Source organism: Eubalaena glacialis, chromosome 9 (assembly GCF_028564815.1).
Source record: "Eubalaena glacialis isolate mEubGla1 chromosome 9, mEubGla1.1.hap2.+ XY, whole genome shotgun sequence".
NCBI classification, from domain to species: domain Eukaryota; kingdom Metazoa; phylum Chordata; class Mammalia; order Artiodactyla; family Balaenidae; genus Eubalaena; species Eubalaena glacialis.
This window is the reverse complement of record NC_083724.1, coordinates 113,744,623-113,767,917: the sequence shown is the minus strand read 5'-3', so window position 1 is coordinate 113,767,917 and position 23,295 is coordinate 113,744,623. Positions and strand designations below refer to the sequence as shown.

At 53.3% G+C, this 23,295-nt stretch overlaps 1 protein-coding gene across 2 annotated transcripts in view; it reads right to left on the bottom strand.

Moving 5' to 3' along the window:
• The window catches only part of PTK2B (protein tyrosine kinase 2 beta), a 128,295-nt gene that overhangs the window by 1,622 nt on the left and 103,378 nt on the right, over positions 1–23,295 (bottom strand). Inside the window, exons 9-30 of one of the 2 annotated variants that reach the window (XM_061200723.1) lie at positions 22,882–22,956; positions 22,175–22,276; positions 21,300–21,435; positions 20,760–20,799; positions 20,284–20,330; positions 19,330–19,380; positions 18,689–18,786; positions 17,848–17,932; positions 17,519–17,619; positions 17,160–17,275; positions 15,412–15,512; positions 15,143–15,232; positions 13,812–14,016; positions 10,835–10,943; positions 9,513–9,578; positions 8,749–8,874; positions 4,287–4,433; positions 4,033–4,068; positions 3,643–3,667; positions 2,171–2,217; positions 1,459–1,596; positions 1,120–1,200 (exon numbers count right to left, since the gene is read on the bottom strand). In XM_061200723.1, coding sequence (XP_061056706.1) covers positions 1,120–1,200; positions 1,459–1,596; positions 2,171–2,217; positions 3,643–3,667; positions 4,033–4,068; positions 4,287–4,433; positions 8,749–8,874; positions 9,513–9,578; positions 10,835–10,943; positions 13,812–14,016; positions 15,143–15,232; positions 15,412–15,512; positions 17,160–17,275; positions 17,519–17,619; positions 17,848–17,932; positions 18,689–18,786; positions 19,330–19,380; positions 20,284–20,330; positions 20,760–20,799; positions 21,300–21,435; positions 22,175–22,276; positions 22,882–22,956 — 2,022 coding nt within the window. The remainder of the gene's footprint in view (positions 1–1,119; positions 1,201–1,458; positions 1,597–2,170; positions 2,218–3,642; positions 3,668–4,032; positions 4,069–4,286; positions 4,434–8,748; positions 8,875–9,512; positions 9,579–10,834; positions 10,944–13,811; positions 14,017–15,142; positions 15,233–15,411; positions 15,513–17,159; positions 17,276–17,518; positions 17,620–17,847; positions 17,933–18,688; positions 18,787–19,329; positions 19,381–20,283; positions 20,331–20,759; positions 20,800–21,299; positions 21,436–22,174; positions 22,277–22,881; positions 22,957–23,295) is intronic. The other variant, XM_061200724.1, reaches the window with a different exon arrangement.

Genomic DNA, 23,295 nt, shown 5'->3' with positions numbered 1-23,295 from the left:
CCCTCCTGCCCTATGCGTGGTCACAGTGGGGACAGTGGTGGGATGCAGTGGTCACCTGTGTCACATTGCTGACCACTGGGAGAGGGTGGGTCAAGCTACAGCCTGGCAGGGGGTGCGGTGTTCTGCTGGAGCCTGTGGCTGGTTTCCAGACAGAAAACCAACACATGTTCAGAGGCACAGCCTCAGTTTCCAGTTCTGCAGTAACAAATTACCACAAACGCCGTGGCTTAAAACAACGCAGGTTTATTCTCTTACAGTTCTGGAGGTCAGAAGTCTGGAATGGGTCCCATGGGGCTAATGTCAAGGTGACAGCTGGGCTGCGTTCCTTCTGCAGGCTCGAGGGGAGAACCTGTTCCCTGCCTTTTGCAGCTCTGAAAGGCTGCTGCCTTCCTTGGCTTGTGGATCCTTCCAGCAGTGGCATCATTCCAATCTCTGCTTCTATCATCACATCTCCTTCTCCGACTCACAAGTCCTCTGCTCTGCTTCCACCTCCCTCTTACAAGGACCCTTGTGACTACATTGGACCCACTTGCATAATCTCAAGATCCTTCACTTAATCCCATCTGCAAAGTCCCTTTTGTCATGTAAGGTCACATAGTCACAGGTTCTGAGGATGTAGACATCTTAGGGGGCATCACTCTGCCTACCACTGGGACCATCTCAAGTTAGAGCACCAACACTCCCATTTTCGTTTTCAGTGATTGTTTCTCACTTAAAGAAAATCGATTAAATGATCAATTGAAGAAACTTTAACGGCTATTTCCGTGACACACTCACCTTGACCTTAGTATGGAGGGTACTAGACAAAGAATCACAGGGGGCGGTAAAAAGGAGGGTGTGTCATCCTTTGCTTGTCCTCACGCAATAAGAAGTCACCACAACCATCTGAGACCTAAACTAGGAAATTCGCCCTAGGAAGCCGGCCGGGTCCCTGGGTGCCAACTCCGCCCCCTTGTGGTGCCTTCCGAGATATGCCGTGCAGAGCCATCCGCTGGAGGCTCCCAGCACAGATGAGGCTGCCCCAGGCGGCCCTTCTGAGTCTCCTGTGCGAAACACAGCTGGGGCAGGTGAAGGGGGCAAGTGACAGCTGATGGCACCGACTGGCACGAGGACACTCACCTCTGTCCGTGAAGACGACGGCAAGGAAGGCAGGAGGTCGTCCACACTCCCGATGAGCTTCCGCAGCGTCAGGCCCACGTTCTGGGAGAGAAAGGGGCGGGGCGACCGTCAGCTTTGCTTTTTTTGAGAAAGCCACGTCTCCCTTGGGGAGAGCCCTCCTGGGATGGTGCCTGCCTTCCGAGGCTACCTGGGACTAGACTCCCTTTGACCACCTGGCTCTAATGGGGGTCTTCCTGGGAGAGGCACTTACTCGGCAGCCTGGGATGCTCGGCCCCTCCCCCTTCCTTCCAGGGCTGAGCAGCCCGCCTCCCCAGGCCACGGCTCCGCCCTGCCTCTCACCTTCACCACCACCACGTAGCCCTCGGGGGGCAGCTGGCAGAGCTCATTCTTGAGATCCAGCACAGCCCGCACCAGCTCCATGACGTTGAGGTACACCAGGTCGTCGGTCCGGTCCAGGTTGGCTGTGGGCTGGATGGACTGTGTGGGCGGGGGAAGAGAAGCAGAGGGCCCGAGGGGAGGGTGGCGAGTCAGGGGCACACAGCCATTCTTTCCTGGGCAGGCACTACCGGTGCCAACTCAGCCACCAGCCCAACTGGTGAAGACTTCTCCGAAATAGTAGCGCCCTGTCCTGGGGGTGCCTCCCTCCCTTCTGCTTCCAGGGCAGTGGTTCTCACATTAGAGTCTGCCTGGGAGTCTTAAAAAAATACTGGTGGCCGGCCTCACACCAGACCAACTGAACCATCACCTGGGCCTGGGGGCCACGCGGTTTCAAAGCTTGTCAGAGGATTCTAATGGGTAACCAAGGCTGAGAACCGCTGTTCCAGAGTGAAGCAACCAGCATCGGCCCCAGAACCACGTGGGTGCCGGGAGCCAAAGCGCAGCTCGAGAAAGGGAGGCGGGCCACACCTCCTGCTCCTCGGGCTGGACCAGTGAGCTTTCCTCCAGGTCAGGCAGGGGGCACGGGAGACAGGGCACGGGCCTTCCCTTTGCTTTTCTATGAATTAGCCGTGTGGCCTTAGACAAGGCCAGCTTCAGCAGAGCCAGCACGTACCTGCGCGCCCAGCCTCGGTGGCTTCTCTGGGGGGCCCGTGAACTCCGCTGCAAGGGGGGAGGCGGCACAGTGAGCGCAGGGTGTTCTCAGCACCCCGACCCCTCCCTTCGCACCTGCTGATAACCCAGCAAAGCCCCTCTCCACTACTACCAGGAGACCCGGGGAAATGAAACCCGAATCCCAGGACGATGGCGGGGAAAATAACCTCCGGCCTCCCTGGTCCTCTGTAGTCAGGGACAAGCACTATTGTCCATTTCAAAGACAGAAAAAGCCAAAGTCACGCAGAGATGGAGTGACGGCAGGGGGTGTTCCAGCCTCGGGGCTGCTGCACCCTGGGCCCTGACGCCCTGACCTTGACAGTCATGAGGGAGAAGCCCACTCTGCAGGCAGAAGGTATCCGTGGAGCCCCACCCAGGTGCAACAGCCACTGTGCAGTAGATTTGTGAGGCTTCCCTCTTGTCTGCTTTGGCCATTTGGGGGGTCAAGGAAGTGAACTTGTAGAAGCAGCATGCTATTTTCCCCCCACTCTGATGAGCAAAGGCACACACAAGCCCTGTGGAGCTGCCTGGAGTAGACGTCAGAAGACCTGGGTCTACTCTCACCCCTGCCACCAGGGAGCTGGGTGACCTGGGGCAGCTTACTGACAGTCCCCGGCCCTTAACTGTCTTCTGTCAAATGGGAGGGTTCGCTCAGAAGGGACCCTGCAGGAGCCAGACTGCCTGGGCTCAAATCTGAGCAGATCTGAGCTCTGCTAATGACTAATCATTAGCTCTGCTAATCACTGTGGGTAAGTCACTTGACCTTTCTGTGCCTGTTTCATGTCCTTTGTAAAATGGGCATAGTAATAAATTGTACCTGTCATATAGGAAGGACTGCTGTGGGATTAAACGAGTTGACATTTTTCAGCACCTTGGGCCAGTGCTTGTCATTGTCATTGGTCGCTGCCATCGTCACCATCACCATCACCATCGTCATCAGTCCCCCCCCCCCATGGTGATGAAGAGCCTGGCTCACTGTCGACTCCACCCGGCCAGCCTGCAGCAGAGGGTCTTTAGGCTCCAGGAAAGACCCTGCGGGCTCAGTGGGCCCCGCCCTCTTTCTCTCTTCTGTCCCTGGGGCCTGGGGAGGAGGAGCATTGCCTGGGAGAGACGGGTGGAGCTACTTTTGAGCCTCCAACGGAGTGGGTGGGAGAAAGGAAGGATCACCAACTCCTCCAAATAAATGCAGCCACCCAGAGAGGTGGGAACAGGGGCGGCAGACGGAGGGGGATCGGGGTGGGGTGGAGGGTGGGAGGTGGTGGATATCAACTACCCAACTGCGCTTCTCTGCACACTCTGAACTCAAACAGGGCAGACGTTTCTTCCAACTGCAAACACACTCCCTTTGCCGCTCTCTGCCCTGGGCAGGGATGGCGGCTGCTCACAAGATGTCAAGAGGAAACTCCCACCAAGAGGAAGGGCGCTCACACTTACTGTAGCCGACCTCCTTCTCTGGGGTCTGGAAGGAAGGAAAGAGAACAGGTCACTGATGCGGCTCTGGGACCACCCACGTCCCTCCTTGGCCTGTTCCCCACCCCCAGGTGTCCATTTAGAGGTTTAGAGATCATAGCTGCAGGAGGACCTGGGAACCTCCTGACCGGAAGCGACCTGGGGGCCCTGTGGCCGAGGAAGGCGGCGCTAAGGGTGCAGCTCAAGTGTGAGCTCAGGGAAGGAGCCTGTGGAGATCAGAGTGAAGGGGAAAGACGTGCTCCCGAGGTGAGAGGCAGAAAGGAAGAGATGGGCAGGCCTGGAGCCGGGGTCCCGCTGACTGCCAGGCCCTCCCAGGCCTTCCCCCTAAGGCAGAGACCTCTCCCGGTGACTTACCAACGGGGACTTGTCATTCATGTAAACCATGGGGTCCTGCAGAGGAGGAAACCAAAGCAGGGGACTTAGGATTCTAGAACTAAAGCCCCCAAGGATGCACGGAGAGCGCTCGCTCTAGCCAGCTGGGGAGGCGAAAAGGGACACAAAGTGACACGGCGGCCTGGACATCTCTCCCGGGGGAGCGCGGTTATCAGAACGGTCCAGCGGCACCGCGGGGAATGCACCCGTTCGCCCCGGGCTCAGCGGCCGCTCACCAGGGATCTCTCCTCCCGCCTCAGCCACTGGTGGTCCTCTACCATCTGCCTGTGCTGCTGGTCTAGGAGCTGCCGCATCTTCACCCTCTCGGCCTCCCACAGCTGCTGGGCCTCCTCTCGGCTGCTGGGCCGGACGAAGTCCTCCTCCTGGGAGGACAGCGGGGAGACAGGAGAGGACACGGTCAGTCCAGTCCCCACACCCAGGAGGGACAACCCTCCGAAGAGCCTTGTGGGAGCCACACGCCTTGGCCTCACTGGCTGCCTTTTTCTTGTAAAGTGGTCCTTAAGTCTGCAGCCATCTATGCAGACAGTTATTTGTGGGTCCGTCAGCCGCGAACACACGCCTGTGTGTCAGTGAAATGCCGAACCCAAGCGCACACAGTTTAACAGGCATTGTTTTCAAACGATCACATGATCTGTCACTACCATTTTATTTTCAAATAGCTGTCCTAATAGTATTTTCTCAGTTGGCATTTGTCATGGCTGCTGTCACTTAGTACAGTTGGAAGTGCAAAGCCAGCCCTCTGGGAAGCCTTGGGCGCTTATCGCCACCTAAGACCGCGATGGCAGGTCTGGAGGCTTTGAGGAGCAGTGGTGTGATTTCCCCAGAGCTGTCCACAGTGGGGTGGAAGCTGAGAGGAGGTGGAAGCACAGCGCACGCCCATGATCATGCCTCTTTATTAGAACAGACTCTTGATTAAGAAAGTAGCTTGGGTTATTTAACCAAAGGTTAAAACAGATGCATGAGCTAAGAGATAAAGTGAAGAACAAAATTTAAAGAAATAAGGATCTATAGATACGCAATAAATGCTTCCTCTCCCTAGCTTTATGAATCTAACCCTGTTTTAACTCATGTGTGGGGCTTTGGATCTATTCATAGTTCTACCTGCTATTTCTTAAACAGAAGGTGTTGCATGTTTTCCTATTAATTCTCTTCCCTCAATCTTCCCCATGGTTCATTTATATAAATATCTGCTCAGTCCCTTTAAACTGGCTTGCTTTTTTTCTGCTGCACAAGATTACTTGGGTCTCCTGGACATAGGAGTGTTATTGGCATTCTTTTGATTGCATAAATCCTGGGGCGGCCTTTGCCAAGCGCATGTGGGCTTTCCATGACATTCAGGTTGGCAAGCCACTCAGATCCTTTCCTTTGAACTGGCCAGTTTACATACAAGTCACTTACATAAAATGCTAAAAATTATTCTCAGTCTACTTTAGCAAGGCATAGTCTCTGCCAAGCCTCTAAAAAAGATTATCCCACCAAAGTCTCTAAAACACACTTGAATATAACACACAGTTTGAAAATAGTTACATTGGTATGTTTCTCCTAGGCTTGTTCAGCTACAATTACTGCTCTCAGTTTCTAACAATACTTCTCCTCATACATTTATTTTCTTGCTGAAATATTCTTTGTTCGTTACTCTATTCAATAACTGTTTATTAAGCAGCTACTATGTGGCAGGGATGGAGCTGGGTGCTGGGAGGGCAGTGATGGTTAAATATGCAGTGTCCCTGTTCCCATGGGTCCAAGTAACCAATAGTAGACCGGGGTTTCTCAACCTCAGCACAATTAACATTGGGGCCAGATAATTCACTATTGGGGGTAAGATTTCCTGTACCCTGTAGGATGCTTACAGCAACTCCACCCACTAGACGCCTACAGCACCTCCCCAGTTGTTTAACAAAAATGTCTCCAGATGTCACCAAATGTCCCCTTGGAGTTGAGAGCTACTGAGTTAGATCTTATTTTAGTAAAGCAAATTTCAGAACATAAGAGTATTTCATAATCATAGAATTGATAAAAATAAATAAGATTTACTTCACAACAGCTGATGCCCCCAAATGAGGGGATTTTAAGGCTGTAAATATCCTCAGTTAAATGCCAACACCTGCAAACACAATGGCATGTCTACCGTAGGCTATTGACAAATAGTGACAAATAGAAACTAAGTGTCAAACATTCTGAAGATAGAGTTAGGAATCTCCAGGTATAAGAAAAATGTACAGACTGAGGAAGACTAGAGTAAATACCAGTAGAAGGAGTTGCCAGACTCAAGAAAACACTATGTAGTTTTGTAATTGCCAAAAGAAGATTCCTACCGCTCAAATGTCTAGTATGCGCCAGGCCTGATCACCACCCGACCAAATATTTTAACGTGCATTGGTAGATGTGTTCTTATGTCTTCCAATTGTCTCATAACACTCAAGGAGTGAATGATTTTTTTTTTTTTAAATTGGACCTCTTCAGGGCTTACTTGTCTGAGGTATACCTCAGGTGTTCTTATCTGGCAATGAATGCTTACATTGCTGGTCATTTTAAAGATAAATCAGGTCCTTGTGGTGTTTTAAAAAGACGCTGATAAGCTTTGACACCTTTTATAAATTGGCTACCCCCCATCCTGCCAGTCTTATTTCTACCTCCACACGCACCTTCCTTGTTCTAGACAAACAGCTCCTGCACTCATCCTATGGTTTCCCATCACTCAGTCTTGGCACCAGCTGATGCTTCTGCCTCTTTCATCCCCTGCATCCCAGTATTTTCCCCTCCAAATCTTCCCCATCCACTGAGGCCCAGCTGCAAAAAAGAAGCTGGAAAGAGTTGGTTTTCCCTCTGAACTCCCACTGCACTTTCGCTGTACCTCTGTGCCACTCACAGCTTTCTGGTTTGCATTTCAGGCACGTATGCATCTGCCCTGTTCCTTCTGGCTGATGGTAAGCTCACTGAAGGCAGTTCTCCCTTCAGAACCTAGGACAGAGCCCAGCAAAGTGTCCCTTAAAAAAGGTGCTGTTTATTGAATTCTATTATTATTTTAAACCTCAATTGTGAGGTCTTCAAGAGGGAGATTGCTGCCATCCTGACTCTGGTATGGAATCCCACAGATTCTCAGATGAGTCAAGCAATAGACTTAGTCAATAGAAAAATTGTTTTTGTGGGAACAAAAATCTCTGATTTTTGTTAAATGCTTTCAAATGCTTTGCAGGGAGCCTATTATACCTTTTCAGCATTCTACCTGGAAGAGGCTTTCTCGATGTTTCTGATGTATACCATAAAATGGAGTTTATGTTTTTAACTTTTTTTTTTTTTTTTTGCTTATTTTAAGAAATGCTCATTATGTTCTTTTAGGCAGACTTTCCTTATGGAAAGTACTTCTAAACCCCTGACAGAAAAGGTCTTTTTTTCCTGCCGCACAGTCTGTCTTTACGGAACTGAACAAAGTCCTTATGGTGAATCAGGGATTAGACAAAGGCAGTGCCGTCCCTCAAATGTACAAAATACCTTCTTACTGAAAGGACACATTTTAAAGCCAATCTCACTAAAACTCAATTAATTATGAATAAAGAGTCAAGGGCAGGAGAGTGGAGGAATTGAACACTGCCTAAATGATAGTGCATGCTTAAAAATGCAGTTTTATTATCGTTAAGTATATGCTAAGATATAAATTGGTTACATTAATGTAAAAGAGAAAAATGAGCTAGGTCAGGGGAATATTGATTCCACTAAGATCTCACTGCCTAGAATTCAAAGTTATCTTAATCATTTCAAAGTTTTACTAAATTAAGAATAACGGCACAGTATATCTCAACATACTTTCCTACATTTTGTAAATGTATTATAATAGAAATGTAGCTTCCCCTCAATTTTTAGAGTCTTATATACTGAGTCTGAAATATCATGCATGGTAATGGACTTAGAGCTAAAATAAGAAGGGTTTTAGTCTGTTATGTCACATATCAAGACTCCGTTTGGTAAAATATATCAAGTGTTCATGGCAGCTGACCACAGGGACCATTTGTATTGAAGGAGAAGATGGGTGAGGACAAGTTACAAGTGGACAGGCAAAGGTGCTTTTTTTTTTTTTTTTTAACAAGACTTGACAATTAGAAGCTAGTCCACAAAATACTCAGGGCCTCATTGGCAGCTGAAAATAAAGAGGTGACTGGGGAGGGTGTGGCTTAGCCCCACACTAGCCCCCAAGCTCCTTCTCGTACAGCAGCAACTTTTACAAAGCAGCAGGAGTGGCAGCCACAAGGAAGCCTTTCCTTTGACCGAGGAGAGATTGAGCAACCACAACAATCAGACAGGAAGGGCAGAGCGGGGCGGAACCTCCAGGATCTTTTACTTTTCTGGCACCATCAGGCTTGATTGCCCTCTTCCCATGAGCTTTCACACAATCGCCAGGGCTGAAGGAAGGGGGGAGATTTTACATCCTTCGCCACAGTACCAGAGTAGGGATGGGGCAGGTCTGGGTCCAGCTGGTGTCCTCAAGAGCAGCACGTGGCTTGGCCCCTTAACTCTGATGTGCTTGCAGAGGAGAGGGAGTCACAGAGCCCCTCAGTGGCCTGACTGCCACATGGAGGGCACCTCCTGAGCCCGAGGACGTGGGGTTCCCGGTATCCCAGGTACCTCCCTCTATCAGTCTCTTCGGTCCTGGCTGGGACCCAGCATGCAGAGCCCTCTTACCCGCATGCTGTGGCGCTTGAAGACATTGTGCCGGTGGAGAGGTGGGGTGTGCAGAGAGTTTACGGGAGATGGATACTCCATAGGGCTGGTGAGCGTGGGTGAGCTGGCACACAGACCCTCAGGGACCTATTCAGGAGAAGCAAAGAAGCACCAGGCACAGGGACAAGGCAAGAAGGTGGACAATTAGCTGCTACAAACATGAGCACAAAGAAACGATACAAGAGCTCCATGGGAGAAACAGGACTTGCTCTCCAGGAGCTAATAAAGAACAAGGTGTGGGCATTTCATTGGCCCCGTTTGGGAGACACGGCGGAGCGACATACACGGCTCTTGGCTAGAAGTCGGCACAGACACGGTGGTCTCTCTTCCATCCAACAGCCCTCCCCGTGACGTGGTGCATACCATGGGTCCACGTGTGTTACTGACCTACTGAGTACGTCTCCTCCTTCAGGACTCTTCAGAAAAGAGTTATATTCCATCATCGTGTTACAAATTTGACAGATATGATTAACCGACAGGTATGTGTATATATAATACACATCTTAAAAAAAACCCCACTATTTTAAACATCACAAAACGGTATGTTTAAACATCATAAAGGGTATGTTAATTCTTTTCTGGGTACCCAAGAAGAGCCAATGGAGGCCGTCTCCATTGCCCGAGCAGGTGGCTACTGCTCCTCTAAGGCACGAGGATGGAATTTCAGGAAGGACCGAGATGAGGAATGGCCCTGAGCTTCCCCAGCCCTCTGGTTACATGTTTACCTGGAATTGCAGCTTGGGTGCCAGAAGGTTGGTTTGTGGAGGGGGTCTGTACTTGGGCCGGCTGGGCTGGAGACAGAACACAGAGATGAGTCAGTCCCTGTCTCTCTCCTTGAGTGAGCACAGCTCACCAAGGGGAAGATCAGGTAGGAAACAGGTCGGGCTCGTTCAGAATGAAGAAGATGGGGAACAAAGTTATCATTAAAATCATTTGCGTCCACTAACTGCGCATCTGTTACTGCTGAGTGATGGGAAGGTACAAAGAGGCCAGCCTCTCTGCCCTCCTGGGGGCTACCGCTAATTGGAGGGGTTACTGATCTCTGTGTGTAGCCTCCATGGATGTGGGAGTACCTGCCAAATTAGCACTCAAGAGCCACAGACATCCAGAGGTGGGTCATGGAAGGCTCAGGCACCCACAGCAGCTTCACGGAGGGGATGAAAACTGAGCTGGGCCTGACTGAGGGAAGGTGCAGGGCACAGCAGGCAAGGGGGACAGTGAAAAAGGCCCCGCACACATAGGGATTTGTTATGGACTGAGTGTCGCCCCTCCCCCCTCCCCTCCCCACTCATATGTTGAAGTCCTAACCCCCAGTGTGAAGGTATTTGGAGGTGGGGCCTTTGGGAGGTAATTAGGGTCAGATGAGGTAACAGGGGTAGGGCCCCTATGATGGGATTAGTGTCCTAATAATAATAACAACAACAACAATAATGATAATAATAGAGACCAGAGCTCGCTCTCCTCCCTGTGTGAGGACATGCGAGAAGGTGGCCATCTGCCAGCCAGGAAGAGAGTCCTCACCAGATGGGAACCTGCCAGCACCTTGGTCTTGGACTTCCCAGCCTCCACACTGTCTGTTATTTAAGCCGCCCAGTCTGTGGTGCTTTGTATGGCACCCCGAGCCGACTACTACAGGCGTGGTCCCTCGCAACCCACCCACCTAATAGCGGGGCAGCGGGGCACTGGCTCCTGTGCCCAGAGATGCCATGGACATTGGAGGCTGGACCTCAGGGGCCCAAGGATGCTCCCCATCATGTACTCTCAAGGGTAAAAACACCAAAAGGAAAAGTGCTCCAGTCTCTCGAGGGTAACATTTCCAGGGTGATCCCCTGCTCCAGCCGTCCCACAAGGTGCCTGCTCTCTTGCTGTCTCAGATTCCATCTGCCGATGTGCTGATGGATGGTTGGGTCGAAGGGCTGAAAGGACCATAGGGGCGTGATCCTACCTACGCTGTGAGGGGAGTTACGCAGCCAGGCCTGGGAGGGGCCGCACAGGGGCCCAGCTGTGCTGTGATTCACGGGGCCAGTGAGGCCAGGGCTTGGCTCACCTTGGGTGGGGGTTCCTGGAAGGCCGTGGGCTCCAAGATTTTGGGAGGTCGGTAGCGAGCGTTCCTCTCCTGCTCTATGGTGACGTCCTTCTCCATCTGATAAATGTCACTGCCAGGGAGTCAGGTCAGATAAGGAGAGAGAAACAGGGTCAAAAATGCTACTGGGGGCTCCTCTCTGTGCTCCACCACAGTCCGGATCCCATTCCCATGTCCTCCGCAGAATGCACTGGGGAGACCCCTCGGAGACAGGCTGCAATACGGATGCTGCGGCCCCCCTCACCGAGGCTGGGAGGATCACGGAATGGGTCCGGGCTGGGGAAAAGTCCTCGGAGAATGAGTCCTAACCCCACCGGACAGTGCGAGTGTGTCTCCTGCCCACGTCGCCACGCCTCTTGCCCTCCCGTCCCTCCTATTGGCATTGATCACCTGTGTAGATTTCTGATGTCCCAGACAACCTCGTGACAGAGGCCCGTGCTCTACATCTCCTATTTTTCATTAAACCTCCCACCCATGCGTTCCTGGTGTGTGCTAATGGGAAAGGGTTGTGGATTCCCTCCCAGATTAGCTAAGTGCATGCTTCTTGCCTTTTTAACCCAATCCAGTGGTTCCCAACCTGGGAATCACAGACCTCAGAGGACTCAGATAATTACAGGGGGTCCATGAATCCACATGTTCACATGTGTACCAAGCACTGTGTAGACAAGTATTATGTGCTGTTGAAATAAATGTCTAAGCCCAAGAGGGAGCCGCTCCTGCCCAAGGGGGTCACATCAGCAAGCCAAGATGCAGGTAACTTTCGTGTCCCTCTAAATGCTCTGCTTGTCCAGAAACAAAGTACCATCCAGTTGGCCAACCCAAACGCCAAACCAGCTCTGGGCTTTATACTTACTTCCTATTCTTTATTCATTCTCTATTTTTCTCTTCCTTGTTCCTTATTCTTTATCCTATAAAAGTGTCCTGACTTCCACCCCATTTTGCACTCTGGCCCTTGGGAACGGAGACTGCCACTTCATGGAGTGTTAAATAAAGTTTGTCTGTATCACTTGAATTGTCTTCTTTAATAATTTTTAACAGTACTACTAAATATATAATATTTGGTATTGTGTTTTCAGATATATATGCATTATATTGTGTGCAATAAAAAATTCATTCTATGGCTTACTGCATTCTGTCAATCAGTGGATTCTAAAAGTGTATGTTACATGGAAGAGTTCTCAAAATTCAACATTAAGAGGGTTCTTCCTACCCTCAAAGATTGGAAGCCCTCATGAAATCCTTTCTTAGCTCCAGTGGAGGACCGTCAGGCTTGGGCCTGAGGGAGGTATCCTGGGGTCATCAGGGTCATCTGAGAGGCTCCCCATGTGTCTCAAGCCTCCAGGATGAATGAAGACCCCGTGACCCCAGAGCTTCTGCCCCCCTCAAGTTACGTCTTTCAAACACTTTTCTCCCGGAACCCTTTGGCTTCTCAAATCTCCCTTATAAGGGACCAACAGATGAGTCTAGAATTAATCAGGAGTGTCAATGAGGGGAGAGTCGGAAACAAGAGAGGCCTTCTAAGCTGGAGGTCTTGCAGACTGTGTTGGAGCCCTGCCCGCAAACAAATGCAGTATATTTCCCATTGCCTGGACCTGGGGTTCCCAGCCTCCCCCTGGGGCTCCTCCCCACAAGGCAGTTTCTGGGGGCTATTTTCTTTCTCTGAAAAAAATGCCCATATGTTGACAACAGTGTTTAAAGTTGCAGTATTTAACATTAATTAAACACTAGGTTCCCTAATGTAGGAGCCAGCAAACTAGGCCCACAAGGCCAAATACGGTCCCCTACCTATTTTTGTGTAGCTTTAAACTAAGTATGGTTTTCACATGTTTGAACGACTGAAAAAAATTAAAAGAAGAAAAATATTTTAGGACATGTCAAAATTACATGAAATTCCAATTTCAGTGTCCACAAATAACGTGTCACTGAAACCCAGCTACACTCATTCATTTCATGTATCGTCTTCGGCTGCTTCCGAGCTACGGCAGAGTTGAGTAGTTTCAACAGAGACTGTATAGCCTGCAAAACCACAAATATTTATTGTCTGACCTTTTGTAGAAAAAGTTTGCTGACCCTCGCCCTAAAGGATGCCAAAAGAAGTGAGACCACCCAAGGGGGCACTGGTGGCAGGCGGGCCACCAAGGAAACAGGAGTACCCTCTAAAAGGCTCTCCAACAGCAACCTTCACCAAGGACCTCCCAGCACCCGGGGGTAATGGCTCTTGGGCACCTGAGAAGGATCAGACCCTCAGGCCACCAGTGCCTCATTCAGAAGGGAGAGGGGACGCCTTGTCACTGTCTTCACAGCCAAAAATCACTCCTTTCCCTGCTGTCTGGGGGGAACAATCAGAGGCAGAGGAAAGGCACAGGGGTGCTGCCAGGGAAGCAGGTCCCGTGCCCAGGCTGGGTGCCTGTAAGATGCACCCCAAATCTCAGCAAAGAATACAGGCACTGCAGTGAAAGTCTGATGCAGCCTTTGGGTTCAAACCTAAAATATATTCTCTGGGCACATACTAGGAGCAACGCCCTGTGCTCGCGGTTAAGAGATGCAGAGATGGTGCGGCTGACCCCGGCTCTGCGTCTCTGAGTTCATATCTGACAGTGAACTCGGGTTCAGCCTCCTGCCTTTGACACAGCACTGAGCCTCTGTAAGGCCTCCTCCGCTGGGAGGATGGGCTAACTCCGCTGGGACACAAGGCGCTGTGCTGGCCAGGGGGCGGGATGAGGGGGGGGGGCGGTCCTGGGGCAAGTCCCAGCCCCACCTGCCATGCCTTGGGCACTGAGTCACCAGCTGAGCCTGAATTCCCTCCTCCCTCGGAGGGGACCAGGATGCCGGCTGAATCTCGTTTAAGGAAGGATGTTGTAAACCTGTAAGCGCTATTGAAGAGGAGACTTGCTCTTCAGGGGCCCTGGGCCTGCACCCCCCCTCCGGCCTCCTTGCTCACCTGAGGCTGCACACGAGCTCAGTGAAGCGGGGCCGCTCACTGGGGTCGTAGTCCCAGCAGCGGGTCATGAGGGTGTAGAGAACAGGTGGGCAGAGGTCAGGCTTGGGCAGCCGGTCCCCCTTCTCGAGCACCCCGATGACATCCTTGTTCTCCAGCCAGAAGAAGGGCTGCTTCCCAAAGCTCAGGATTTCCCACATGCACACGGCTGAGGGTGGGAGGAGAGGTCTCAGGGCCCCTGCTGGGGGGACTCTTGCCTAGAGAGGCAGCCCACCCTCCCCAGGAACAAGCGGGCAGTCCGCACTCAGCGCCTGCCAGGGACCGCCCTGCGTTCCCTCACTCCCCCTATAGCATCCCTAGGATCTTGCTCACTATGGCGGTCCACCAAGGGACCAATCAGCTGCATCCATAAGCGAACTAATCCCCCCACCCCCCAGCCCCTTCCACACGGAGCTGTTAGAGTCTGTGGGATGAGGAGGGGACCATCAAAGGCACGTCACTGGGACCACTAGTGCCTCCTCTTAGGAGGGGGTGGAACCTCCAACAGAAAGCTGGTATATACGTCAGTTGGGACGTATATACACTACTATGTATAAAATAGATAACTAATGAGAACCTACTGTATAGCACAGGGAACGCTACTCAGGGCTCTGTGGTGACCTAAATGGGAAGGGAAACTAAAAAAGAGTGGATATATGTAGATGTATAACTGATTCACTTTGCTGTACAGCAGAAACTAACACAACATTGTAAAGCAATTATACTCCAGTAGAAATTAATTTAAAAAAAAAAAGAAGAAAGCAAGCTGGTGTTCAAAGCCTAGCACCAATGCTTGCTGCCTCTGTGATCGCGGGCAAGCCCCTGACTCGCCTGAGCCTCAGTTTCCTCATCTGGAAAATGGGAAGAATAATAATGAGATTTTACTGGGCTGGCTTTGGGGACCTGAGAGGGAGAATCTACATGGCTGTGTGCTCTGTAAGCGGCTGTCCATCCGTCACCTGGTTTGGCTTTCACCTCACCCTGCAACTCGTTCTCGGAGAAAACCTCAGCTTTGCCTTTGAGGATCCCCTCCAGAGTGGCCCACCTTAGTCCCGGGGCTGGTTGGTGGAGCACATGCTCATCTCAAGAGCCTTTTCTGGGAAGATGAACCCGGGCTGGCCCTTAGCCCATGTCGCCCCCGACCCACCACTGGCCTCCCCACTTCTGGGACTTCTCAGTGGCTGCAGCAAAGCAGAACCTGGGGGTCCAGACCCCTGCTTCCTGTGCCCCCTCTTAACCTGGTCACAGAGGTGAGAATCAAATGCTTTTCCAAGCCCTCCAGAAAGTCCACTCACCAAACATCCAGACGTCACTGGCCGTCGTGAAGCGGCGGAAGTTAATGGACTCGGGGGACATCCATTTGATGGGGAGACGCGTCACAGAAGCTTTGGGTGGACAAAGGGTTTACAGTAGTTATTAGAGAAGGAGATCCAGATTTATACAGAAATGCAGCCTATTCTCCAGAGACTGTTGGCCTGGGCTTGCCTAACAGTCACCTTTTGGGGGGATTTTGGCTTCAGCGACCCCTCCAGGGGACAAGGCCATAACACCACCTGCACCTCACCTTTGTAATACTCCTCATCCTCAATGTACCGGGAAAGGCCAAAGTCCCCCAGCTTCACACACTCAGGGGAGGCCACCAGGACGTTCCGGACAGCGATGTCCCTGGAAGGAAGAGGCAAAGACACGGGTGAGTCGGTTCAGAATGCTTCAGGGGGACAGACAGACAGACAGATGGACAGAGAAGCAAAGGAGAAGAGAGCCTCAGGGCCCCGGTCTCCGGAGCAGAATCGGGCAGCTTCTGTCGGTCAGTCCTTCCCGGCCCGAGCCGTCTGGCTGGAGCCCAGCTCAGGCGGGAGCCTCGGCTGGCCCACCGCCCCTGCCACACACATGCCTGTCGTCTCCCTCCATCTCGTTGCTGAGCCCGGTCCCCATCACCCCTTCTCCCGCATCTCCGCCTCCAAGCCTGTCTCGGTTCCCCAGACTTGCTCCAGTCACCGCCCTGCAGCCTGTATTGTCCCCTCGGCCGGGGATGCCGTCACCCTGCTGACTCTTCAGGGAAGAAGCCCAACCACTCTCCTGGTCACAATTGACCTCTTCTTGTTCTGTGATTCCAGCAGCCGCTCACAGCTCACTTCCAGGGAGCACGGGGCTAGCCAGGACCCTCCAAAGACTACACACACCCGAGCCGTGACACAGAGACCCTCAGAACCCCGGTACAGAGGAGGAGGCCGGGGCAGAGAGCTGGTGGAACGTGCCCAGCAGCTGGCCGGTGGGGAAAAGCATCAGCCCAGGGCTGAGCTCTCACCCCCCGGGAGCCCTCGCGGACTCAGTTACCTCACGCTCCCCGCATCACTTCTAGCCCCAGACTGGCTCGTCTCTTGCTTCTCTGGGCAGGCTCCACACCCTACCGTTTTTCTTTATTATTGAAAAGATGACTTCAAAGCACGACAACTTCACACAAAGCTGCAAATCTAGTATCCCACCACCTTTGCCCCATGACTATTCACCCTAGAAGACGCTAGAAGATGAGCTTCACAAGGAAAGGGGTTTTTGTCTGTTTTGATTATGACTTCATCCCGGAGCCTAGGACAGTGGCTGGAGGCCCACAGTAGGAGTTCGGTAATATTAGTTGCATGAGTGAGTGAATGAATGAATGAATGTTCATATCCCCCGACATAGCTTTGTGTAGTGTCATCCCTACGGCCACATATCTGAGGTTGATGGGGTTGGATTGAAGAATTCACCCGCTCACCCCAGGGCTCTGAGAGCACCCCGTCTGTCTCCTCCAGGGGATCATGTTCCCCATGGTGGGGACCTCCTTCCAGGGAATGGGGACAAAGCCGGGTGGAGAAGGGGCCAGCTCCACAGCCAGATGGAGGATTGGTCTTGGCAGCCTGGAGGTGCCAGGGACCAGGGCAGTGCCAGCCACTTGGGCTGGCAGGGCCCCGACCCCAAGATCATACCAGCGCTGCCAGGACCCAGTCTCTCCTGCCTGGCCAGGTGCCACCAAATGGAACTGCTGGAGGAGAGCAAGCGAGGAGCAAGCAGGGAAGTGATTTCCTGGACCCCCAGGGAGGCGGCCTAGACAGCACTGAGTTACAGGCAGACACCTCGGACTTCGGATTTCCTCTTAATAGCCATCCTGGGAGGAACATATTGCTGTTCTACTCTTCAGAGGAGGAGATGGGTTCTGAGAAGGTGATCACACTGTCACACAGGCAGGACCAAAGCCAGGCCTGCACCCCTGTTCTGTGCGGCTACGAAGCCCTGCTTGACCCCAACCTCTCCAGGCTCCCCCCCGAGCCCCACCTGTGGACACAGTTGATGCTCTCCAGGTAGGCCATGGCCTTGCAGATCTGCAGCGAGTACAGGACAAGAGTGAGCACCTTCAGGCAGTTCTTGTTTCGCTCCAGGTAGTGGCCCAGCTGCGCGAAGGGGAAGACGCCCTGAGGATCCTGCCCGGCCGGGGCATGGAGCTGGGGGGAGGGGGAGGGCACGCCCAGGCTGGCAGGACTGTCTAGCAACTTCGTCTCCAAACGGCCTCTGGGCTCTTTCAGCTGGGAGCTAAGGGCCCCCTGGCTCTGAGCGCATCCCCTGCCCCCCGAGGCCCTGCTCCACTGCAGCCCAGCTGTCATTGCAAGGGTCCTCCTCGGCCCCCTCCAGCTCACCTCCCCGTAGGGGTACAGTTCCATGATGATCCAGGTGGGCTCCTCTTCAATTATGCCGATCAGCTTCACGATGTGCGGGTGCTCCAGGTTCCTCATGATCACTGAAAGTGGTGGCGAGAGAGACGGGCCCGAGCCCTTCTAAGGTCCAAGGTGAGAATCGGGCTTGGCTGGTCCAACCTGGAGACACCGGCGCAACCCTCCTCCCCTGTGGGCGCCAGCGCCGTCCATGGCCTCCCGGCCCACGTTCCGGGCCCTCCCTGTCTCCGGGTCTGCACAGTCTCGGGGCCTTTTCCAGCTCCTGGTCTGGGGGTCTCCTCGGGGACGCCTACCTGCCTCACTTACGAACTTCTCCTTGCTGTCCTGAGTGCAGTCTTTCTTGCAGGTCTTTACAGCCACGTTGATTTTCTCCCCTTTCTGCAACGAGAGTGTGTCCAGGGCCCCTCAGTCCCGGCCAGCACTTCCCTCCCCGGCGTTCCCACGGTCTTCCCACAGGGAAACAGGTGATGTCTGGGCGTCTGGGTCTCTACAAAGCCTGCTCTTCCTCTGTCTCTTCCCCTCCTCCCCTCCCCACCCCCTTCTTCCTGATCAGGACTGGAAGAACTTTCGAGATCAGATCCCTCGAGCCCTGGGCTGTCCAGATGAAGACATGGAGCCTGAGGGGCCACGTGATCTGCCCAAAGTCAGTGGGCTTGTTTGGGGCACGTGCAAGGTCATTGCCAGACATGGCGTCCTGGTCTCTTTCTCTTTATCATTGGTTTTTACACGTTTGCTGCCCCTTTCCTCTGCTCTGGCTTTTCCCCCAGGCCTGGTAGAAGCACAGCCACAAAGGCAAACCTTGTCCCGCCCCATCGGCGGCCTCAGATCCCACCCTTCCTTTTCTCACAACTGCATTACATGGCGCCTCCCCATTGTGCTCTCCCACTAAGAGTCAGTCACCGCCCCCCCCCCCCCCGGCAGGTGCTGCCTCTCTTTGGATCCCTGCTATTGCTGCCTTTCTTGGAAATGACTCTTGTTTTCATCACTCCCTGTGTATTTCATAAATACTGCAAAGACCAAGTTGGGGAAGATCCACACACCACGGCAGCCACCTCCAACTCTAGAGTATTCGAGCTCCTTTCTCATTCTACAGAAAAGCAGAGGAGGAGTGTCAGGGAAGAGTCTGGAACTCACGTGACTCGTGTAGACACCTTCGTAGACCTCCCCAAAAAAGCCTTCACCAAGAATACGATTCAGGACCACATCTTCCCGGGAAATGCCATACTGTGGGCCTGCACAGGTGGAGAAAGCAAGACAGTCCTGGAGTGCAGAAACCAGCTGGCACCCCTGGGAATCCAAGTATCTGCATCCCCGGGAATCTGAGCACCTGCATCCCTGGGCATCTGAGCATCTGCAGGCTCTAACACCAGGCTCCGCCCCCTCATGCCCAGGCGTTACCAGACCCCCCCGCCAACCCCTCAGCCAGGATCCAGGGGCTGGGCTGGGAAAGGGGGTCTAGAAGGTTTCATTGTCTCAGACAGGGGAAGAGTTGTTCCCTCTGAAGGCTGGGTCCCATATCCACAGGCTTAGGTTCCTTCCGCCCCCCTACCCAGGGCACACAAAAGTTCGATGGTGTGGGGATATAAACAATGATCTCCGCTTTCAAAATCAAAGATGCCTCACTCAGCTTTGTCCTTGTCTGAGGCACACGTGGAAGAGGACAAAGGAAGGAAAGAAAGTCCCCCTTTGGTGTCACATGTGTCCCCAATTGTCACTTCCCAGGGCCCTGGCTGTGGTTGATGTGCAGGGGTGGGGTGGGGCGGTCAGGGATCTACCTCCTGGTCTTCGCAGGGTCTCGTCGGGAATCTCTGCATAGATGTCTGATTCTGGAATGACAGAAGGAGGACACCCCATGGGCAAGATGCTTCAGGGGGCACCACCAGGAACCAGGTGTGGGGCTCCCCCGTGCAGGCCAGTGGAACCAAGCTGACATCACCGGGAGGGGCGTGGGGAGGAGCCAGACAAGAACTGGGCTCCTGTCCTGCATTTCAGAGTGGCCACAGGGCCCAGGGACCTCGGCCTGAGTCCTTGCTCACTGCTGCTCGCGGCTGTTATTTGGGGCAAGTTGGTTCGTCTCCTTTAATCTGTTTCCCTTTCTGTGAAATGAATGTTTCTGGGGAATGCAAAGATTAAATAAAATCATACCTATTATGTATTTAACGCTGTCATGAACTGAATGTTGTGTCCCCCCCCTCCAAATGCTTATGTTGAAGCCCTGATCCCCAGTGTGATGGTATTTGGAGCTGGGGCCTTTGGGGAGTGATTAGGTTTAGATGAGGTCATGAGGGTGGAGCCCCCATGATGGCATTAGTGTCCTTAGAAGAAGAGGAAGAGAGACCAGACCTCCCATCTCTCCACCATGTGAGGACACACAGAAGGCGGCTGTCTGCAAGCCAGGAAGAGAGCCCTCACCAGGACCCAGCCATGCTGGCACCTTGACCTTAGACTTCCAGCCTCCAGAGCTGTGAGAAATCAGTACCTGTTGTTTAAGCCCCTGGGCCTGTGGTTTTTGTTATGGAGACTGAGCTGACCAAAACAAACACGGTGCCCCGTACTAGCTGCCCAACATAGTTTAACTGTTATGATTAATGATATTTTAAGCCGTCATTGAGCAGTCATGGGGGAAGTTCATTTTTCTGCAACTTTGAGGGAATACTTGATGATGTCACAGGAGCAGGCAGAAGAGAGGCTCTGGGCGCAGGCAGAGGATGCCAGATGGGCAGGCTTACCTATGCTGCAGCTTTCTGAGAGGTGGGGTCGCCGAGCCTCCAGGTTTCTATAGGGGGAGATGGGAGGGCAGGGGTCAAGTGAGCTCAGAGCCTGGCAATGCTCCCCCAGGGCAGCCTCAGCCCCCTCTCACCCACCCACACTGCCTGGAGAAGCAGCCTGTCCTTATGGCAATAACCTGGGAGCACGGCCCAGGCAGCCAGGGGGCAGGAGGGAGGGAACAGCAACAATACCACCCCCTCCCCCCACTAAAGATGATGCCAGGTGGCATTAGGACACAGGGATATCCCTGCATGAATTTTCTGGGAGAAATTTACTGGTGAAAAATCACCACTTGTGAAATGCTGGGGTTCCAGCATTTTCTCCTGGGGTCCAGAAACCAGAAACCATGGCGGGGAGGCTCCCTGTTTGTTCTGCCTTTCCTGGGAAGACACAGGCTGAGTGAGGGGCCAGTTCCCCGCCTTCCAGGTGTACTCACAGTGTGGGGATCTGGGGCAGGCTGTTCCGCTTCTCACCATCTGGGGAGAGGGAAGGAGGAGGGGGAGCTGGAGTCAGAGACACAGGGTCCTGGGTGCACCCCTCCCGCCTTTCTGTGGCCCCTGAAAGTCGGAGTGGAAGCTGGGTAGGCGTCTGGCCTGAATTGGAATCTTTTTAGTAGAAGAAACTCTGAGGCCTCCTCTGCCACTGTCGAGTGTTCCAGCCTGACCCCTGCTTTCTGACTCCATCCCCAAAGAGGAGGGACCAGCCATGTTCCGGCAGTAGCTTTGATCTTCCCGGGGCTACAAATCCTCTCCTCTAGAAGCCAGCCCCCATGCTGCCCTTGGCCAGCGGGGCCAGGGCTGTAGCCAAGGACCCAGGATGGGACCACGGGGAGCAACCAAAAGGGCTGGGTGAGCCCCAACCCCACACCTCCAAAGCCTCTTCATTCACATGTCAGTCAATGGTTTAGCTTCTCCCGCTCTGCCTCTGGGGGGGCTTGGCTCAGCTGTGCCGCCATCTGCCCGTTGGTCCAATTTACCTTCAAGTGGAAACACACCTTTCTTGGGTCGAATGATGAGAGAGCCTTTGTGCTCCCCCTGCAGCCGGCAGTAACCGTCTACGAGGTCAGCCATGTTCTCGGCCTCTGCCAGAGAGGAGGTTTTGATGGACAAGGACTGCAGGGAAGAGACCAGCCAAGGATGAGACCCCAGAGCCTTGGCTAGAGTCTACCCCAAGGGACTGGAGAAGAAACTGTACGACTCTGTTGCCCACCCCCGGCCTGGACGCCATCAGTCCCTCTCCTGGGGCTCAGCTTGCCTTTCCCACCGCCACCAGAGGGCGCTCTCATCACCTCTCCCAACCGACCACCCTACTACACTCTAGGAAGGCAGGCAGTTCCAGGTTGGCTTATTCTGGTCCTTCAGGGCATAGCACATGCCTTGTACCTAGGAGGCGCTCAGTATGCAAGAGCAGAAACTGAGAGAAGGGAAGAGGGAGGGAGTGGGGCAGGGGACAGACGGATGAAAGGAGAGATAGACAAACTGTTCACAGCCTGAGGTCTCTCTGATTCTCCCAACCACAAAAAGCCCTGGAGCCCCAAGGTCTTGATTCTGAGTCATTGTCACTTGTTCAAAGTTAGACCTCTGACCCATACCTTGATTTCTGATCACTTTACCCCCGCTCCCCGCCCCCCCCCCCAATCTCCTACAACTTCTTTCTTGACATTTTTAACAATAACGTTGCTTCCTGAGATAGTTTCTTTAATTTATCATCATCCTGCTACCTTGTCTAAGAACTAGGTGCCATTTTCTTAACAAGATCTCAGCAGTCAGGGAAGCCCCGGCCAGGCTGGCCTGAGCCGGAGCTCCCAGCCTGCAGCCGTTTCCAAGCTTCCGGGTGCCCAGAAATGCTCACCTGGGGGGCGCCTTCAATGCCTAGCTGTAGTACCGCCTGGCCCTCCTCCAGCGGGAGGCACCTGATGGACTTGATCTGCTTGAACTCGGCCAGGCAGGTGGGCTGTGGGAAAGGAGGGGGTCCTTCAGACCATCCCATTCCTGGGATCAGGCCATGCAGATTGGTCAGTATGGTGTGGGGATGGGGCCCAAGAAAGAACTGAGAACTGGAGTCTCTCAGGGGGATGAAGAGGGAATCAATGATGTTTAAGGAGGATCATCTAGCCCAAGCCCCTTGCAGAAGAAAACAATTAGCCTGGAGAGAGCCAGGGCTTGCCCAAGGTCATATGCCAAGTTGGTGGTAGAGCCAGGGCTGGACCCAGGCCTTCTGACTCCCGGGGGCATGATTACCCCATTTTGCCATTGAAAGAGCAACTCTTTCATCTGAGCCAGAAGAACAATAGTAGTGTCCTTCCCTCTTCCCCTCCCCCCTAAACCACCCCTGACCCCCTCCTCTGTGCAGGGGACAGTCACAGGGATGTAAAGAACCATCTGCCCCATGCTGTTATCCCAAACACCCTCTCCACAGCTACTGATAACCAAGGGCCTCTGTGCTCTCAGCAATGGGGGAGGAAGAACCGATGGGGCAGGCCAGGGTACAAGGCAGCAGAAAGGGGAAGACGGCTCTGCCCGGGGCTGGGTGGGGCCTGCCCCCCCACCTGTCTCTACCTTTGCATCTTGACTTGTCAGCTGGCGGATGCCTTTAGGGCCAATGACCAGGTCCACAGTAATGTTCCATCCTTGCTGGAATCAAAGGAGAGACGGGCTGTTGCCCCAGCTCTGCCCACCCATATTTCAGAAATCTGAAAACAGCTCGCTGAGCTAGACACGCGCCATTGTCTCCCGGGCCCTCCAGCTCCTTCCATCCTAACCGCACCCCGCCATACAGATTACCCCCCTCCCGGCACCCTGCCAGCACTGCCCACCTCCCAGAGCTGGAGCCAAGATTTCAGTTCCCTTCGTCAGGCAAGTGGCTTAGCGTTAGTTGCATTTTTGGATACATTAGGGAGGCCCTGATGCTACAGAACTTACAAGCAAGCAAAGCCTCTTCTCGGCACGTCCTGCGACCCCCTCCCCCCCCCC